We start from the raw sequence: 19,951 nt of genomic DNA on the forward strand, positions 1-19,951 counted from the left end.
GTATAATTTACTGTATTCCCACACATCCTTGGATGCATTTCTGGGTTCTGTCTCTCACTGTTTTTATCTTTCTGTATATGGTGCCATTTCTAATATATTACGTAGTATAGCTTTGTACTATGTGTTGTTCTCTTAGAAAATGTCAGCCTATTGTTCTTTTTCAAAATTTTGGATGGTAGTTCCAGAGTTCACCCTGGAGTTTCAGTTTCTGCTCGCTCTTTCCCATTTCTTTTGCCCTTTGCACTGTGGGTAGCAAATCATGTGTCCAAATGTCTACCCCTGTAGGTTTTCAAAATGCACTCCCTCAGGGCGTCTGGGTGGCTCAGTTAAACATCTGCCTTTGGCTCAGGTCATGATCCCAGAGTCCTGGAATTGAGCCCCGCATCAGGCTCTCTGCTTAGCAGAGAGCCTGCTTCTCCCTCTCCCACTCCCCCTGCTTGTGTTCCCTCTCTCGCTGTGTCTTTCTCTGTCAAATAAATAAACAAAATCTTAGAACAAAACAAAACAAAACACCTCTCCCTGGACTTTTCCGGAATGGTTTCATCTTCTCCAGTGCTGCATTTTTGCCGGAAGTAGTTTTTTTCTTCTCTTTTTGGGTATTTCGGAAGCAGAAGGAGCCCCGAAGGTCCTCTTTGTGCTCAGAGAAGTCTGGCACTCATCTGACTTGACCTGTGAGACCTGTTTGATCTGGTTCCACCTCTTGTCACCTCCCCCCAACATTTGACATTCTAGCCAAACTGGATTTCCTCCCCGTAGTGTGGTCCTCTTCATTGTTAGGCTTTCTGTGCGTGCACTTCCTTCTGCCTTTTACCTGCCTACGAACTCAGACAGGTCGCTGCCTGTTGATAATAAGTAATCACAGTAACTACCATGTAATGAGCACTTTATATCTGCTAAGCAGGACAGCAGATTTTTTAAATATATTATTATTTAATCATATCCTATAAAATAGGTAATATTCTAATTTTTCAGATGAGAAAGCTGAGGCCCAAAGGACACATAGCTAGTAAATGCTAAAGCTGGGGCACAAATCCAGGCCTGACTCCAGAACTCGTGTCCCTAACCACTCTGCTATACTTTTCCCCTTTCTCCCCAAGTCCCCCAAGTAGCACCTGTACCCCCCAGGGTGAATCTCCTCTAAATGATAACCCATGTGAAGGTATGGACCTGTGTGGATCACTGCTCTGTCCCCAGCACTTACCACATCATACTCTCTATGTTACTTAGGAACATATGATTTATTTTATGTGTCTCGATTTTCTATTAAATACCAGACATTATGTCTAAGACAGTAGAGTCTGGAGTGAAAAGTATGCCTATAAATGAGCACACCTCTGCTGATGTGGAGTTGGCTCATTCTGGTTAGGACTGGGGGTGAGTTTGGGTTTTGTCTTTGGAACTCTATTGGCTTGACATGCCCCCATGGTTGTTGCCTGTGCCTGAAAGTGGGGCCTGGGTTCTGTTCAGTGTTGCTCTACCAACCTCTGCTTTCAGCAGTCCCTGCAGTGGAGTCGAGAAGGGGTATTTCTGTTGTCCTGGTCCTGCCTCTTTCTTGAGGAGTCCATGTGTGTGCCTCGGTCGTAGAAGTGGGACTTCCCCAGCATTTCTGTCCCTCCTCGTCTTGGCAGTTCTGTGTCTGTGGTTGGCCTTGAGCGAGAGATTCCTGTCCCTTCCCCAGTGGCAGCATAGGATCGAGGGGTAGGATTCTGCACCCAACACGGTTTCTTGCCCTAACCCCATGTTAGAGGGTTTTGCTCAGTCCCTCCACCTGCAGGAACAGATATCTCTGCCTGTGTCCTGGAGGTGAGTTTCCTGCTTCTCATTCAGAGGCACATGGGTTATGTTTCTACTTCTCCCCTGGAAGCAATGGAAATTTCCTGGTGCTCTTGGCCAATAGAGTTTGCTGCCCCAGGAGCTAAATGCTTTTGCTTAGCGTGAAAGGAGGGTCTGGGAAGCAGGGTTAGATAGAGGGCTCTTTCCCATCTCCTCCACACTTCATCTTTCTCGTGAGCACCTGGTGAAGGCAGGTGGAAAAAGAGTTTTCCAGTGAGTGCAAACCCCACTGTACCTGGGGCTCCAGCTTTCCAGACTGACACATTAGACCACACGTAGCCTTTAAGAACTTACTGAAATCTTATCTGATTTCTTTCTGTCAACTTCCCTGAGGATGTGTCTTCTTCCTGTGCTCTGCCAAAAGCAAGAGAGTATCTGTACTCCTTCTCTCTTTAGAGGGGCTGGTCCCTCTAGAGAATTCATTTCACTTGATTGCCTTCCAGAATCGTTCTCTGATGGTCCTGGGAAGACTTATGATTTATTAAATTATCTGGCTTTTTCTCACTGGTAGAGTAAGAGAGGCAGTGTTTGCATATCCGAAGCAGAAGCCTGTCTGGGTCACTTAGAATGCTTCCCTGCATCACCCGAGAGAGCCCATTTATCTTGCATTGGAAGGGGCTGGGGCCCAGATGGTGACTTGTCCAGTCTAGGGCAAAACCCAACCTAGAGCTTCTCTCCACTGACATGTAGCTACCTCTGTTTTGCCTTTTTCCTTTTTTTTTTTTTTTTTAAACTGGGCTGTAGCTCTCCTGTACGTGATTCAGAGCACTCTCTTCTTCCAGAGAGGGAATGAAAAAAGGGCACCAAAGTGTAGAGATTATTTCCCTTTTGTGCATTAACAATATCAAAGATAATAAGCCTTGAAATTTAATGCATTCCAGAAGAACCAGTAGGTTCCTGGGTTTAGAGGATGATTATTTTCAAACTTCACCTTCCACAGTTTTACTCTCAAAGGTGGTTGAGTGTTTTTCCCTTCTAAACTAACAGCGACTCAGTTCAAGGTGCTAGGGTGATCTAAAGTAAATTCTGGATTTTACTGAAGTTTGAGGTCATCTGAAAGCTTTTTCTACATTGCTTACGTGTTCAATTCCTCTAATAAAATTTGCTTTCTAAATTCAGTATTTTCTACAGTCCTTATGGAAGCTGAGACTTAAAAATAACTTCCACTCGGGCAAAGTGACCGAGCAAAGGTCACACAGCTCGTTATTGGCAGAGCTGAGACTGTAATGGGGGGGCTCTTCTCTCTCTGATGGGGTGAAGGAGAATGTCAAAGCCATTATAAAAGGAGATACATCTTCCTAGAGAGTTACTTTACTCAGATTTTACTTTTCATAGGATGTGAAAGAGTAGTTCTTTTTATAGTAAAACACCAATATATTTTGAAGAAGAGTGGAAATGAACACTAATTCTTAAGGCAAAACATTAAATATTAAAAATCAAAACAAAAAGGCTCGAGACTCAGATATATGCTCATTCTCTATGAGAGGTGGGCTTGGGGAAGTAGGAGAGGCGCTGCCCGTACCCCACTTTGTGCCCAGTGTGGGTAGCCTGCTAAAGTAATGGGATCGTTGGGAGTTGCAACTGAGTTGGATTCCATCAAAACATTCCTTTTTTGTGAGTTCTGTGGCTGTTTTCCAAGTATGGAAAAACATGGAAAGTTAGCCAGTGTCCCCTAGCAGCCACCATTCTCTTGCCTTCCTGCTACCAGTAAGCATGTTTTCAGTAACAGACTCCCCAGGCTTCCAGTTCAGGCTTGTGGGCCATGTTCAAACCCTGTCCAAGGAATGAAAAAGACCACATTGTTTTTATATCCCCACACAAGAACCGTGGTACCATAACTCTGCCTTCCCCCTCCCCTGCCCCCCTTCTCTGGCCCCCACATTATTAAGGTTACACATTGTCTCCTCTGGTCACAGGATTTTGTCTTCAGCAGTGGTTTTGCATGTAACATAAAGCTAGTTCTTGCTATCAAAAGCTGGAGATGTGGGGACAAATCCAGTTCTGGCTGGTCACAAAGCTTTTTAGTATGTGTGCCAGTAAATTAACAACATAACGATAACAAGAGTCTATCACCAAATGATTGGCTTTGAAGGCCATTTGCACAGTAACTTTAAAAAGAGGCTTGCCTGTGCATTTCCTCCCCCCTCTTCCCCACTTTGGCAAAGTCCCATTAATTTTGTTGAAGGTTTTATTTTCTGCTGAAAATGCAGGAAATTAGACAACTCTCTTGGAACCCCCCCAAAACTAATACAAACAAGATACATATGCTTCTCTTAAGGAAACTAAAAATAAATGATTTGAAACTATTTAACTGTATAAATTCCCTCTTAAAAGGAAAAGGAAGTTTATATAATGAGGCAAATCTGAGTACTGTTGACAGGGTAAGATACTCCGGTAACTACCAGCTTGTCTGTTAGACACGAAATCGAAGCTTAGCACAGAACGTGTGTAGTGGTCATTACCAGAATGGGCAAAACCCAGCAGCAGCAGCTGAAAATGGGACCTTTTTTTTTTTTTTTTCTAAAGGATATTTGTTTTAACATTTGAGGTGCTCTATAACAAAATATGCTTTTCTTTTTCTTCTTCTTCTTCTTTTTTTTTTTTTTCCCCCCGAGAAGAAAGTCTGATCTGGGCTCTGGAATGGAAGCTGTATATGCTTTTAAAAAAAAAAAAAAAAAAAAGAATGAAAAAGACGTGATATTCTGCACATATTTTGCTGCTCCACAAGTGAGCCATCAGATTTTATCTCTGACAAAGCTAATTTTGACACAATACAGAGGAAACGCGGTTGGTTTTTAAAACACGTCTTTTTATAAAACCTTAAATTATTCCAGAAATGAAAGTCAGCTTTTCTATACGTCTCCTCAAAGGGGCCAGTTTTGCAAATTAATGGAAGTGGTATCTGGGGCTTATTTAACACTAAGAAATGTGATTTCTAAATTCTGCGTAGTTACAGTGATTGAATTAACTTACCAGCTTTGGAAAGGCATTTATCTTTTTGTTCTTATTATAATAATGTCTAAGATTAAAATGAGTTTTCTTCTTTCAGATACATTGTTTTAAAAAACACTCACATGGTACTTATTGTGTGTTACACATTATTTTAAGAGCTTTACAAATGGTACCTCATTTAATCTTCCTGGGAAAAAAATCAAATAGCAAACTTCTCTAAATACCATTTGGAATTCTGACACCCAAATGGTGATGTGATTAGATAACATTTAGGTCTGTTTAAATACTGAGATTTGGACGATTTTGTAGTTGTAAAGAAATGCTTATCAAATTCATGCTGATTTTTCATCTTTTTATGAGTAGTGATTACTACCCAACAATGCTTTTTAAGGATGAAGCATATAGGGTTTCACTTAATCCAATGCAGTCATAGTAGCAACTTGAAGATTCAAATAAATTGTAATTTATGATTACTGGGATAGTTTTCCTTGGGAATTAAAATTAAGCAAAAGTTTGATAATAGATAATTAGATCTCTTGGAACCTTCATGCTGTGAAGAAGCTCTTGCTGCCTAGCCCCAGCCCAGCTGTGCCCTCCACCCTTTTCCTCACAAGCCAGCACCAGCCTGCCAGCCCTGCAAGCTGTCCTATCAGGAGATCCTCCCACCTCCCTCTGAGCATCCCAGTGACCTCGTGGAGCAGAGACCTGCTAGCCCATCAAGCCTAGCCCAGATGATTAGCAAGACAAATGGTTATTGCTATTCTAAGCCGGGAAGCTTTGGAGTAGTTCCTTACACAGCAATAGCTAACTGATTTAGAAGTCACGAAACATGATGGTAGGAATAAATGGAAAGGTACCAGCAATGACAAATGTAAGTGAATCAGACTCACTTAGAATTCAGAAACTATCAGGTTAGAGCTACAGATTCTAAAACCTAGCCATATAGTTGCTTCGAACTATATAAGTTTTCAGTAATACAGAAAGTTTGAAAATTAAAGGCTTGAAAGTTATACATATACCTGTCAAATGTTTAAAAAAAAAAAGGAAGATGGTATAGCAATATCAGTAAAATGTATACTTCAATAAACAACATGGATTAAGAGACACAGTACATAGTGATAAAAATGTTTTTTAAAAGATGATACTTATGAACCTAGAATCACTCTGAATATATGAATCACTTGGAGGAACTGATAAATCTTTTCCCGTTTTGGGAAATTTTGACATAACCATGAAGTGATGAGTCTTTCGGATCATGAGTGTTAAACAGAGTAAGTGTACGTGTGGGTGAGAGTGAGGGCAAGAGCCTTCCTTCCTTGTTAGCACACATGTGTTGCCATTGCTCTTTAAGAAGTGATCTAGCAACATTTATTAATAATACAAATCCACTATTTTTACCAGTCCCTCTCCTGGAATCTGTCCCAGAGAAAGAGAAGGACAGATCTACCAACATGCTTATTGCCTCCTTGCTCACAGAAATGAGGAAACAGAAATAAATTAGATGCCCGTTAGTAGGATGCCATAAACCAATAATACGTTGCTACTCTTTTGCTTTTGAAATCAGTGTCTTTCAGAATGAATAAAAATTAAATGTGGGAGAGGCAGCTGCAGTGCCAAGCAGAGGAGGGAGGCAGGCAAGCGTGAGCCGTGGCTGGGTAGGCACCATGGCCGGGTGGGCACCGTGGCCGGGTGGGCACCGTGGCCAGGACCACCACCATGGCGGCGGTGAAGCACAAGGTCCAGGGTCTTCAGCAGCAAGATGACGCAGAGGAGAGGGCCGAGCACCTGCGGCTGGGAGTGGAGGGGGAAAGGGAGCAGGCTGAGGCCAAGTTGGCCTCCTTGAACCCTACGATCCAGCTGGTTGAAGAGGAGCTGGCCCACACCCAGGAGCCCCGGCCACAGCCCTGCAAAAGCTGGAGGAAGCAGAGAAAGCCGCTGATGAGAGTGAGAGGTGTGGAGGTTCTCAAGAGCTGAGCCATAAAAGATGAAGAAAAGATGGAACGCCAGGAAATCCAACTCAGAGAGGCCAAGCATATTGCAGAAGAGGCCGATCGAAGTCTGAAGAGGGGGCTCAGAAGTCGGTGATTGTAGAGGGGGACCCGGAACGCCCAGAGGAACGAGCTGAGCTGGCAGAGTCCCGCTGCCGGGAGGTGGATGAGTGGATCCCAGTGACGGACCAGAACCCAAGGGGTGTGTGTGCTGCTGAGGAACAGCACTCTGAGAAGGAAGACAGCGATGGGGAAGAGGCAAAGATTCTCATGGTTAAACTCAAGGCGGCAGAGACCGGTGCTGAGTTTGCTGAGAGATTGATCGGTAGCCAAGCGGGAGAAGACGATCCATGATTTGGAAGATAAGCTGAAATGCACCGAAGATGAGCACCTCTGCACACAAAGGACGCTGCACCAGGCTCTGCTTGGTCTGAATGAGACCACGAGCACCCTAGGCCCGCCCTGCTGCTGCTCCTCCCTCTGACTCCCACCCCCCTCCAGGCCCCCAGCCTGCCTGAAGCTGGCCTTGAAACCAAGAGCTAATCTTTAACAGGAAGGCTGCTTTCTCCTTTTGCTGCTTCTGCTATCCCAACCCATGTCTTTTTTTGCCAGACTGTCTGCCTCTCCCTAGGGTTTCCGGCTGGGCTTAAGGCTGAGCACCCTTGGGAACAATGTCTTAAGGGAATGCCAGCACCATGCTAAGTGTCTTTAAAAGCATGTTGTAATGTATACATTTTGTAATTAGCTTTTTTGTTGTTGATGTAGCGACCATTTGTAAAACATTCCAGATAATTCCCAAGTTCTGAACCAGCAGTCTGACCTCTTACTCATATTTGGAAAGTAACTTTTCAGCTTAATGCATATTGCCCTCACCACAGAGGAGGAAAAGCTTCAGGGGCCCGCCTTACTGAGAGCCAGAGCCTGAAAGAGACCCAGGCTGGGAGGCGTCGTTGCTCTAGAGGTCCAAAGTACCAGGCAAATTAGAAGAGTGATTCCAAGAGGAGTTGGCCCAAAAAGTGTGACTCAGGGTTTCAGCTTCAGGGTGTCTTTGAGCAACTTTATTTTCAATTTCTTTTTTCCATCAGAAATGACCAAGGGTGGCTAGACTCCTGTTCAACAGTGTAATGGCGGCGCTCACTTTAGATCGGCTTGCCTAGTTTCTCATGAGCTGTCTACCGTAATTCTGATCTTTGTGTCTCCATATTTCGGGTGTTTTTACTCCTCTGGCTGCCTTCAAGATTTTCTCTTTGTCTTTGGTTTTCAGAGTTTAAGATGATGTGTCTGTGTGTGTGTTTTTGTTTTGTTTTGTTTTGGGTGGATTTGGGAGATATTCTCTGAGTTTCTTGGGCCAGTGTTTGATTCTTTCATTATTTTAATGCTTAGCCATTACCTCTTCAAGACTTTGTTAAGGGGTGCCTGGGTGGCTCAGTGGGTTAAGCCTCTCCCTTCAGCTCAGGTCATGATCTCAGAGTCCTGGGATCGAGCCCCACATCGGGCTCTCTGCTAAGTGGGGATCCTGCTTCCTTCCCCCTCTCTCTCTCTGCCTGCTGCTCTGCCTACTTGTGATTTTCTCTCTCTCTCTCTCTGTCAAATAAATAAATAAATAAATAAAATCTTAAAAAAAAAAAAAGACTTTGTTAAGTCCACTGTTGAACCATCTAGGTGTTCTTTACTGCTAATACCATGTATCTTTTAAATTCTAGCGTTTACATTTGTCAATTTCTTACAGTTTTCAACTCCACTGAAATTCCCCTTCGATCCAAACATATGTAGATTCATGTGTAGATTTTGTAAATCATAGTTTATTTCAATTTCTTGTTTGATATTTTTATTATCTTTGTAGCTCTGTCTGATACTGCCCATTTGTCTCTTGGATGTGGGTTGTTTTTATCTATTTGTCTCATACATTTTGGTGGAATGCTGGACATTATACTCTGTATACGCTGTATGGGCTGAGATAAATTGTGTGGGAATAAGCATAGCTTTTTATTTACTGGACCAGATAGTAAATATTTTTTACTTTGCTGGCCACAGTCTTTGAGTTGTACTTCATCTGTCACTACCAGATTAATTTTTCAACTAATATTTACATGGTGTATATCATTTTCCATCCTTTTGTTTTCGACCTAACTATATTTGAAGTGAGTTTTATTTGAAATTTCATATAGGTAGCATATAGTTGGGTCTTGTGTTTTTTATCTACTGACTGTTTTCTGTTTGTTCCCTCTTTTTCATATGTCTGTCTTGTTTTTCTGCCTTCCTGAAAAACTTGAACAGTTTTTTAGAATTCCATTTTGATGTACGTATAGTATTTTTGTGTGGACTTCTGTAGATTTGCTCTAAACAGTATGCATGCATGACTTGTCACAATCTAGTATTGTTGACGTTTAACAATTCAAGAGTAGAAACCTTTTCTGTGTTTACATCCCTTTGCCCTCCCTGTTTTATAATATAATTGTCTTATATATTCCCTTATACATGTTGAGAACCCCATCAATGTTATAATTTTTTGCTACAACTTTGAAACATAATTTAGAAAACTCAAGAGGAAAAGGAAAGTCCATTGTATATACCTGTATTTTTGCTCTTTCCGTTGTTCTTTCTTCCAAAAGATTTGTTGATTGTTTTTGCCGTCTTGTAACTATTTCTTGTTTAGATTCCCAAAGACTGTTGACTGAGGAAAAAGAGACAAAACAATAGGCTATTTATCTGTAAATAGAAAGATTGAAATGACAGTGTAGAGAAGTGAGGTCATGTTCTGAATTAGGCACTTTTCTTGGACTTGGTAAGACCCAACCACCACTTTGCAGTGTGGAAGTCTCATGATTTAGGGTGATTCTACGATGAGAAGGCCAGTAAGGATCTAGTAAGGGAGTGGCTGAGGAAGCCCCAAATTTCCTTCCAGATTGGCAAGTCTATATTTTATTATGTTCAGTTCCTAATTGTGACCATCTGAATTCAAGGGATTTTTACTCAAATACTTTATTAAGTGGTAAACCTAATTCTGAAGATTCTTGACATAAGTCACCTGGACAGGTTCTTTTGCATTATCTTTTCAATATTATAATTTTATTTTTTTTAAACATTTTTATTTATTTGTCAGAGAGCACTAACTAGTGGAGCGGCAGGCAGAGGGAGAAGCAGGCCCCCCTCCTGAGCAGGGAGCCCCCATGCGGGACTCGGTTGCAGGGTCCTGGGATCATGACCTGAGCCTGAAGGCAGACAGTTAACCAGCTGAGCCACCCAAGTGCCCCTAAAGTTATAATTTTAAAGCAGTTACTCTCGTTTTGATTAATTCTGTGTTAAGGAGAAAAACACCGTGCGTGTGGCTTTTCTTTCTTTATTAGGCACAAGACTTGAATGTCATCGAAGAAGTGATTCGAATGATGTTAGAGATCATCAATTCCTGCCTGACAAATTCTCTTCACCACAATCCGAACTTGGTGTATGCTCTGCTTTACAAACGAGATCTCTTCGAACAGTTCCGAACTCATCCTTCATTTCAGGATATAATGCAGAATATCGATCTGGTAAGTGTAAATGGAGACATTATGATTCTTTTTTAAGTATCAAAGCAGCAAAAGTTGAAGAAACCTTGCCAAAAAACTACAAAAGTTAAAATCCCTTCTTTGAACATAAAGTGTATTTGTGGTTTTTTTCTGCCATAGTAATTATTGTATTCTGTCTGTGTGTATTATATATACACACACACACATATATATTGATAGAATGGAGATCATTCTTATACAGTTCTGTATTCTGCCATTTTTACTTAGCCTTTAGATCATCACCATTTTTCTGTGGTATCATCAATTCTTTGAAAATCTCCCATTTTAATATCTGTATAACCTATATTATGGATGTCCCAAAAGATTATTTATTTATTTTTAAAGATTTCATTTATTTATTTGACAGAGATCACAAGTAGGCAGAGAGGCAGGCAGAGAGAGAGGGAGAAGCAGGCTCCCTGCCGAGCAGAGAGCCTGATGTGTAGGGTTCAATCCCAGGACCCTGAGACCATGACCTGAGCCGAAGGCAGAGGCTTAGCCCACTGAGCCACCCAGGTACCCCTCAAAAGAGTATTTAACCATTATCCCACTATTACTCATTTTGGGTGTTTCACTTATTTTATGTTACTTCATAATTTATGAACAGTTTGTAAATAAATCTTACCTCAACTTATTTTTCAGTTACATTTTTGGCATAGTCTTAGGACTAGAATTACACTAATTTTTACTGTAAGGGTGTCTGTATTTTTAAGACTGAACACATCCTGCCAGATTGCTTTCCAGAAACACTGCGCAGTTTATGCACCTGTAAAACATCTTATATTTCCACACCTGATTTATGAGAGGGTCTGTCCCACTACATACACTCTTGCAGCTTTGAGTATTATACTTATTTTAATATTTGTCTTTTTATATCAAAACTGGCATTTCATTATCATTTTGGTTAAATTTTTTTCTAGTATGACAGAATATTTTTCACAGGTCTATAAACTTTTACTTTCTGTCTTTTCTAAAGGTGTTTTTGCCAAATTTTCTATTGTTGTGTTAGTGTTTTCTAATTCAGTTTGATTCCACAACTATTTTTTTCCTCACATATTAATCTCTTTCATTAGGATACTAGAGAAAAACTTAAAGAAAATGGCAAAAAATATATTCAGCAATTTATCAAGCAAACCATTTCTTATTGGTAATTTATTTATTGTAGTAGAGCAAATGAGTAGGAAAAAAAATCATCCATATATAATAGGATCATCTTACTAACTGCTAAAGATAGGGGCGCCTGTGTGGCTCAGTGGGTTAAAGCCTCTGCCTTCGGTTCAGGTCATGATCCCCGAGTCTTGGGATCGAGCCCCACATAGGGCTCTCTGCTCAGCAGGGAGCCTGCTTCTCTGCCTACATGTGATCTCTGCCTGTCAAATAAATAAATAAAATCTTAAATGCTAAAGATATTGTATGAAAACAGTTCTGAGGAAAACTATATGTAGGATATTTCTATTTTTTCCTTTTTTTTTTAATTTGAATTCCAGTATAACTGATGTATTGCGTTATATTAGTTTGAGCTGTACAATACGGTGACTCAGCAATTCTGTACATTACTCAGTGCTCATCAGGATAAGTGTACTCTTAATCTCCTTCACCTTTTCACCCATCCTCCCACCCATCTCTCCTCTGGTAACCGTCTGTTCTCTATAGTTAAAAGTCTTTTTTGGTTTGTCTCTTTTTTCTTCGTTTGTTTTGTTTCTTAAATTCCACAGATGAGTGAAATCATATGGTTTTTCTTTCTCTGATGTATTTCATTAGCATTATACCCTCTAGATCCATCCATGTGGTTGCAAATGGCAAGATTTCTTTCTTTTTATGGCTGAATAATATTCCATTGTGTGTCTGTACCACATCTTCTTTATCCACTCATCAATCAGTGGACACTTAGATTGCTTCCATAATTTGGCTTTTGTAAATAATGCTGCTTTAAACATGGGGGTGCATATGTCTTTTTGAATTCATGTTTTCATGATTCCACAATCATTCCTTGAGTAACTAATAATGATTCACAGTACCAGGCACAAGAGTAAACCCAAGAGCCAACATCCTTGTCCTTGTGTTACTCACATTCAGGAAGACATTCAATCATTGTATTCTCACACAGGTAGAAATATGCAAGTTGGGTCATAAGTAAGCATATGTGCATACCTCTTTCTTGGATGGACACCCAGAAGTGGAATTGCTGGGCAGTGTGTGTTATGCCAACTGTTAAACATGGGGTCCTACCATTTGACTGTCCGACCAGTGGTGTGTGAGAGGTTCTGTTACTTCCCATGAACACTTAGTTTTGTCAGTTTTGTGATGGCATCTCATTATAGTTTTCATCTATAATTTATTAATTCCCATTGAGGATGAATATTCCCCCACCCCCCAAGTTGGATTTCCTCTTGTGAGTTTCCATTCAAGTCCTTTTCCAGTTTTTCTGTTGTTTATTTTCTTGCAGATACTTGATGTGCTCTAGATTCTAGGCAAATTTCTCGATTATGTGTTACAGACATCTAGTCTCTAATACAGCCTCAGACTTTCAGGCATAACTCTAAAACTCCTCTCAAAATGGTCAGGCAGACCCAATAAAATTTTCATTTCTATCCTTTTCTTGGAGACCTGCTTCCTGCTTTTCGCCCCAGCTATGTTGTGCTCTGGTTCTTGTGCCCAGCTGTGGCATCTTCTTAGGAATTTCCTTCACTTGGCTCTTCTGATTGACATCGGCTCCTCTGTCTTCCTCTTTCTTGTCTTGGTGGGAGCATAGACTACGTAGTAGCTTTCTGGGAAAAGGGTGTGAATGAGGTATATTTCATTTTAATTTTCAATTTATAGATAAACCAGCTTAGAAAGATTTTTACTTGCTCACAGTCACACATTCAGAAAGTCATAGAGCCAGGACTCAGACCAGGCAGTTTGATGACAAAGCCCATGCCCGTGTTTATAATCATCAGGCCTAACTACGGTACCCCTTCGCTCAATGGTCCCACAGTTTCTCACTCACTCACGAGCCATATCCACAAACCTGGAGACTTCACAGTTCTCTTTCTCTCTCAAAATCACTTCTGATGTCAAATCAGTCTTTATTCCCCAATGATAGAACTGAGGATCCTTCTTAGTAACAAGGTGATTAACAGTTGACATCCTTAAAAACATCTTGAAAAGACTATATTAGTTTTTGAAAAGACACACGAGAACCATGGAAAGGGTTTACACTACCCCCATTCAAAACTTAGTCTCTTTTGAAAGAAGTGAAGATCAGGGTTAAGGTGAGGAAAAGAAGGGACCTCACTGCGTATCACACGGTGTATGACCATGTGGAAATGGAAGCTGGGTGTTAATGGGACTTACATCCAAGGCTCACTCTCCTGTGGCTGACAGAAGAATGGGCCACTTACATTTCCGTATATTCAGCAGAAAGGGCTTCTTATGGTAAACATTTGGCCATATGCTGTTATGCGCTTCTTTAAACTAGGCAAATAAATGCCTGAATGTTGTTGAGCACCTGCTAAGTGCTAGGAATGAGGCTAAGTACTTTCATATACATTATCTCTTTTTTTCTTCTCCTTTTTTTTTTTTAATTCTTCTTAAACCAGTAAATAGTAAACTAGGTTTGATTATCCCACTTAGTGGATAAGAAAACCAGGATGTTGAGCGACAGTTTCTCAGGTGATTTTCACACAAATCCCAGCCTAAGAATCATTGTCTTAAATGATGATTAAATATTCAAGTAGGTCCTGATTGTGGATAATTTGCATATACAGTATCTCATGTGACCCCTAAACCAGGGAGGCCCAGCAGGGCTTGAGAGGAAAAATTGTTGGCCCAAGGTCACTTAGCCTGTAAGTCACTCAGCCAGGCCTTGAAGCCAGATTAGAAACTCCATGCTTTCAATGTGCACTTAGATAAACCTAAAGTAAAATTCTAAATGGTCAGGTTGTCCAACAGTTTTTTGTTGAATACTGCCATCCAAAATAGTGCAGGCACAATGGAAGTTCATTCAAAAAGTTGTTTTTAAACTCTTTTGCATATTTTAAAAAGAATGCCATGACAGAGCTGTAAATAACATCTCTACTTTTTGCTTCTTTCAGCACTTTGCCTTCCCCTTCCCTGCCCTAAATGCCCCTGAAATCTGGCTCCAGCAAGCCTTTGCTATATCTTTTTTCATGGAGTTAACCTTGAAAAGTATTGGTAAAAGGGACTATGAATTACTGTTATTTTTAGCTGACAGGGAGTTCAGAGTTGATATTTTTCATTAAGACAGTCAGCAGTGTTGAATATCTGAGACGAGAGGCACTAACCTTGGAGCACCTTTAACTTCCGCAGATCCTTCCAACGTGTTTTCCAAATGACCAGATATCTATGAGCCACTGCTGTATATCCCTCCCATCTAACCCATAGGTGATATGATCTGGGTGAATTAAGTAAGAGGACAATAGAATTGTGACACCAAATGAGAGAAGATGTGAAAGGAATTTCATGGCTGAATATAAGTAAAGAGCAAAGGCAATTAATAGTAACATGTCCAGTGTGTTAAAGGCAAGAACTGTTCTTATCTCTGGACAGTGTAAAAGTCATGTTAGATTTTGTGTATTTCCGAACCCGACCGTCCTTGCTGAGCTCCAGACAAGTGCGTCCAGTTGCCTACCTGACAATCCCACAAATGTTGAAGAAGGTTCAATCAGAATTCCTTGTTTTCTTCAAAAAGTCAAACACAAAATGAATCAGCTCTTCCTTGTGCGGTCTTCCTTGTCTCAGTAAATGACATCAACATCGACCAAGTTTCTTAAGCAAAAAAAAAAAAAAAAAAAAAAAGAGGAATGAGTGCTGGTCAGAGTAGGGGTGGGAAATTGCAAGTCCAAAGAGTCAGAGAAGGCCTCTCCGAGAAGGTACATCTGAGCTAAGACGTGAAGGAGGTAGAGAGTGAGCCACACAGATAATCTAGGGTCAGAGTGTGCGAGGCAAAGAGAACCATAGGGGTGGTGTGGGGGCATGTCTGTGTCTCCCTCAGGAGCAAAAGGTAAACCTGCTTACTGACCATTGTAAAAGATTTGGGTTCCCTAAGCTCAGAGTTCTCTTCCTTATAAGGATCTATAAGGATCTATAAGGATATATAAGGATATATATATCCTATAAGGATATATCCTTATATATCCTTATAGATCCTTATAGGATATATAAGCCACTATATGTGAGGGAGTCACCCATCCCTCATCAAACCACTTTTATGCAAATTGGGGCTTGGAGAACCCATTAAAAAAAATGCTAATGTCCTGGTCGCTGCTGTTGTTTGACTAGCAGCTGTCCTTCATCACTGACCAGAAATCTCCATATCCTTCCAGGATCCACAAAACTGACTTGTTCACTTGCAAGTAGGGCAAAATTCTTGATTTCTTGACAACGTGAAATGCTGTGGTATTATTTGAAGGTAGACTGATAAATGCAAGATGGCTGTTATAAGCTCTAGGCCAACCACCCAAAAAAAAAAAAAAATGAGAGAGAGAGAACTGGTATGCCCAAGATGGAGATAAAATAGAATTATAAATTATATTTAATCTAAAGGCAGGTGGGAAAAGCAGACTAAATAATAGTGGAACAAAGAGAAATGACAAGCAGTGTGGGAGATTTAAATCCAGTCATGTCAACAATCCCATTAATGCCTCAATTAAAAGAGATTTTCAGATTGGATAAAAGATAAAAACTATGTTCTCTCTCTCTAAGAAACTCACTGTGAATAGAGCGAGGTTGGTTAAAAGTCAAAGGCTGAAAGAAGTTTTATCATGTAAGCACTAATTAAAAGAGATCAGCTAAGGAGACCTCATTAAAAGAAGCATTGCCAGAGATAGAGAGGGACACCGTGTGATGATAAAGGGGTCAGTTTAGCAAGGAGACATAACAGTCTTAGCTATGGATGCACCTAACAACAGAGCTTTCAAAATATGCAAAGCAAAAACTGATATATTTGCAAGAAGGAATTGGCAAATCCGTAATTTTTTTTAAAAGATTTTATTTATTTATTTGACAGAGAGAGATCACAAGTAGGCAGAGAGGCAGGCAGAGAGAGAGAGAGAGGGAAGCAGGCTCCCTGCTGAGCAGAGAGCCCAATGCGGGACTCGATCCCAGGACCCTGAGATCATGACCTGAGCCGAAGGCAGCAGCTTAACCCACTGAGCCACCCAGGCACCCGGCAAATCCATAATTTTAATTGGAGAAGTCAACACTTCTTCCTCAGTAACTGATACAATAAATAGAAAATTAGTAACAATATAGAAGACCCAAACAATACTACCAACTTGATTTAATTGACATTTACAAAACATTGTACCCATCATCATCAGTGTACATGGAACAGTCCCTGAGATAGACCACATACAGGACCATAAAACAAACCTTAACAAATTTTAAAGATTTAAAATCATAATAGAGTATGTTCTTTGACCACAATGAAATTAAACTAGAAATCAGTAAGAGACATATCTGGAAAATACCCCCAGATATTTGGAAAGTAAACCGTACACCTGTACATCAAAGAGAGGAGGCCAAAGGTAAAGAGAACATATTTTATTTTTTTAAAAGATTTTATTTATTTATTTGAGAGAGAAAGAGAATGAGAGAGAGAACATGAGAGGGGAGAGGTCAGAGGGAGAAGCAGATTCCCTGCTGAGCAGGGAGCCTGATGTGGGACTAGATCCTGGGACTCCAGGATCATGGCCTGAGCCATAGGTAATTGCTTTACCAACTGAGCCACCCAGGCGCCCTAAAGAAAATATATTTTAAACTTAGCAATACGGTGGGGCTAACTGAACGTGGGGAAAAAAAAGAACATGAACATGAAAAAAAAAAAAGTTCAAAAAATGCAAAACTAAAAAATAAAGATAGAAGGAAAAAGCAAAAATAATAAAGTTAGTAAAAGGGTGCCTGGGTGGCTCAGAGGGTTAAGCCTCTCCCTTCGGCTCAGGTCATGGTCCCAGGGTCCTGGGATCGAGTCCCACATCGGGCTCTCTGCTCAACGGAAGCCTGCTTCTTTCTCTCCCTCTGCCTGTCATTTCCTCTGTTTGTGCTCTCTCTCTCTGGCAAATAAATAAATAAAATCTTAAAAAAAAATACAGTTAGTAAAAAAGAAAATGCAAAATATCAAAATCTGTGGAATACAGTTAAAGGGAAATTTATAGTATTAAGTGCTTCTATTAGAAAAGAAGAAAGGTCTTAAATAAATAAGATCCCACATTAAGAAACTACCAAGAGTAAATTAAATCCAAAGCAAGAAAAAGGAAAAAATAAAAGAACAAAATATCAGTGAAATTGAAAAAGAAAAGACAATCAGTGATAGCAAAAGCTGGTTATTTGGGAGGGAAAAAACCTTAACACTATAAAACTGATAAATTTGTAGCAAAGTTAATCCCAGAAGAAGAAAGAAAACACAGATTACCAATGTCAGGAATGATAGCAGGAACCCTGAAAGGATAATAAGTTAATATTATGAATAAGTTTCTGGCAATAAATTTCGTGACTTAGATCAAATGGACAGATTCCTTGAAAGGCACAAACTTTCAGAGCTTACTCATGAAGAAATAGATAATCTGAATAGTTCTATATCTTTAACAATACTGAATTATTAGTATTTAAAATTTTTCCAACGAAGAAAACTCCCAGCCTGGATGTCTTCACCCTTGGATTCTACCAAATTTTTAAGAAAGAAATATTATTATTTCAATACAAACTCCTCCAGATAATACAAAAAGAGGACATACTTCCCAACTCATTTTATGGGGACATTATTACCCTAATGCTACTTGTAGATAAAGACCTTACAAGTAAAGAAAATTACAAGTCAGTATCACTCATAGATAGAAACACAAAAAATCCTCAGCAAAATAGCAAATCAAATCTTGCAGTGTTATCAGAAGAATAATGCAACATGCTCAGTTATCATGCATCCCAGGAATTCAAAGGCTGATGTAATTCACAAAATTAAACGACTAAAGGATAAAAACCAGACAATCATCCCAATACATGCAGAAAAAACATTTGTCAAAATTCAGCATTCTTTCATGAGAAAAGAAAACTTCGCAAACTATGAATACTTCCCCAACACTGTACTGTTTAAATTTTCTGGAAATAATAAAATACAAATTGTTTTTGAAAGAGGAAGGGAATACATAAACTCACCAAGTAAAAATAGAAGAGTTTTGGGACGCCTGAGTGGCTCAGTCGATTAAGTGCCTGCCTTTGGCTCAGGTCATGATCCCAGGGTTCTGGGATGGAGCCCCACATTGGGCTCCTTGCTCAGCGGGGAGCCTGCTTCTCCCTCTCCCTCTGCTCATGTTAGTGCTCTCTCTCTCTCTTTCTCTCTCTCCCTCTCTCTCTGTCAAATAAATAAAATCTTAAAAAAAAAATAGAAGAGTTTTAAATTGACCCTCAGTAATGCATTAAGCTGATAATGATCATGTTGGTTTTAACCAGCAGACTTTCCTGGAATTTACTTTCAATAGATCACACTTGCTACTCCTGTCTGGTTTGATTTATCCTTAAGTTTCACGTGTATTATAAGTGTTTCCTATGTGGTATGTAGGGCAACTTTTTCATTTTATAAGTGAGGATACTGAGATATACACCTAATGATAATGACATTTTATAAACCCTTACCATATGCCAGGCATTGTTCTTTGCACTTCGAAGGTATTAACTTATTTAATTCTAACAGTATCCATGCATGAGGCAGGCACTCTATCTTTCCTCACTTATAGATCAGGAAACTGAGGCATAAAAAAGTTAAATAACCTGTCTACATTCATAAGCAGAGCTGGGAATTAAACCTAAGCCTCTGACACCTCGTAGGTGCTCTAGACCTTGAGTTCTACAAGTCAGGTAGCTTGTCAATATCAGAGACAGGACCCCAATTACGCCTTCTGACTTTGAGCACTTCACAGTCATGTGAAGTGGTACACAGTACCATGATGTCTAATCTGTTTAATTATGCCTATTTAATCTGCTTCATGTCCTCCCAGTTACATTGCATCTTTCTTGAAAATGTCTATTTTCTTCGTAAATCTTCTGGAGATCTCTCCCACTGAATAGGTTGTTAACACAGGTATTGATTAAGACACAAAAACTTGAGGAAAAGCCAGGATCAATGAGAAAACATATGGATTTCACTTTTAAAAACATGTTTATTATCTTTTATAGAAGAGAAGAAAATGGCTTAGCTCTCTACTTTTACCTCTTGGAAGAGTAACCATTTAAGCAAGCAAGAACGCCTAATACATGCCCTCATCTACCCTACAAAAGCTTCTCATTTTTTTTTAACTTCTCATTTCTATAAATCTGTGTTCTAGTGATCACTCGCTGGTTTCATAGTAAGTGGTTGTTAAATGTGATTTTGACATTACTCAAAGGGTACAGCTGATTAATCAGACCATGACTTTGGATAATTACTGTGCACAACTAATAGCGTAATTGAAGGTAATGTGCTCTACTTAGATTTCAGGAATTGTGGCCAAATATGGTGGGTGGAGGGAAGCTGTGTAACACCCACGGAGAAGAAACTTCCTCTGAAAAGGTTGCCTTTGAATTGCACTAACATATCATGCATTCCCATTTCATTAAATGTTTCACTCTCAATTTTTTCTATTATTAACTGTATCT

The 19,951-nt window shown here is 40.0% G+C and overlaps 1 protein-coding gene and 1 pseudogene across 2 annotated transcripts in view; both read left to right on the top strand.

Moving 5' to 3' along the window:
- Window positions 1–19,951, top strand: part of DYM (dymeclin) — a 338,342-nt gene that overhangs the window by 262,573 nt on the left and 55,818 nt on the right. For both annotated transcript variants that reach the window (XM_032882545.1, XM_032882546.1), the window contains one exon: window positions 10,121–10,303. In XM_032882545.1, the coding sequence (XP_032738436.1) occupies window positions 10,121–10,303 (183 nt within the window). The remainder of the gene's footprint in view (window positions 1–10,120; window positions 10,304–19,951) is intronic.
- Window positions 5,615–7,257, top strand: LOC116882174 (annotated as a pseudogene).

This window comes from Lontra canadensis, unplaced genomic scaffold (genome assembly GCF_010015895.1).
Source record: "Lontra canadensis isolate GAN:19392208 unplaced genomic scaffold, GSC_riverotter_1.0 scaffold82, whole genome shotgun sequence".
Taxonomy (NCBI): domain Eukaryota; kingdom Metazoa; phylum Chordata; class Mammalia; order Carnivora; family Mustelidae; genus Lontra; species Lontra canadensis.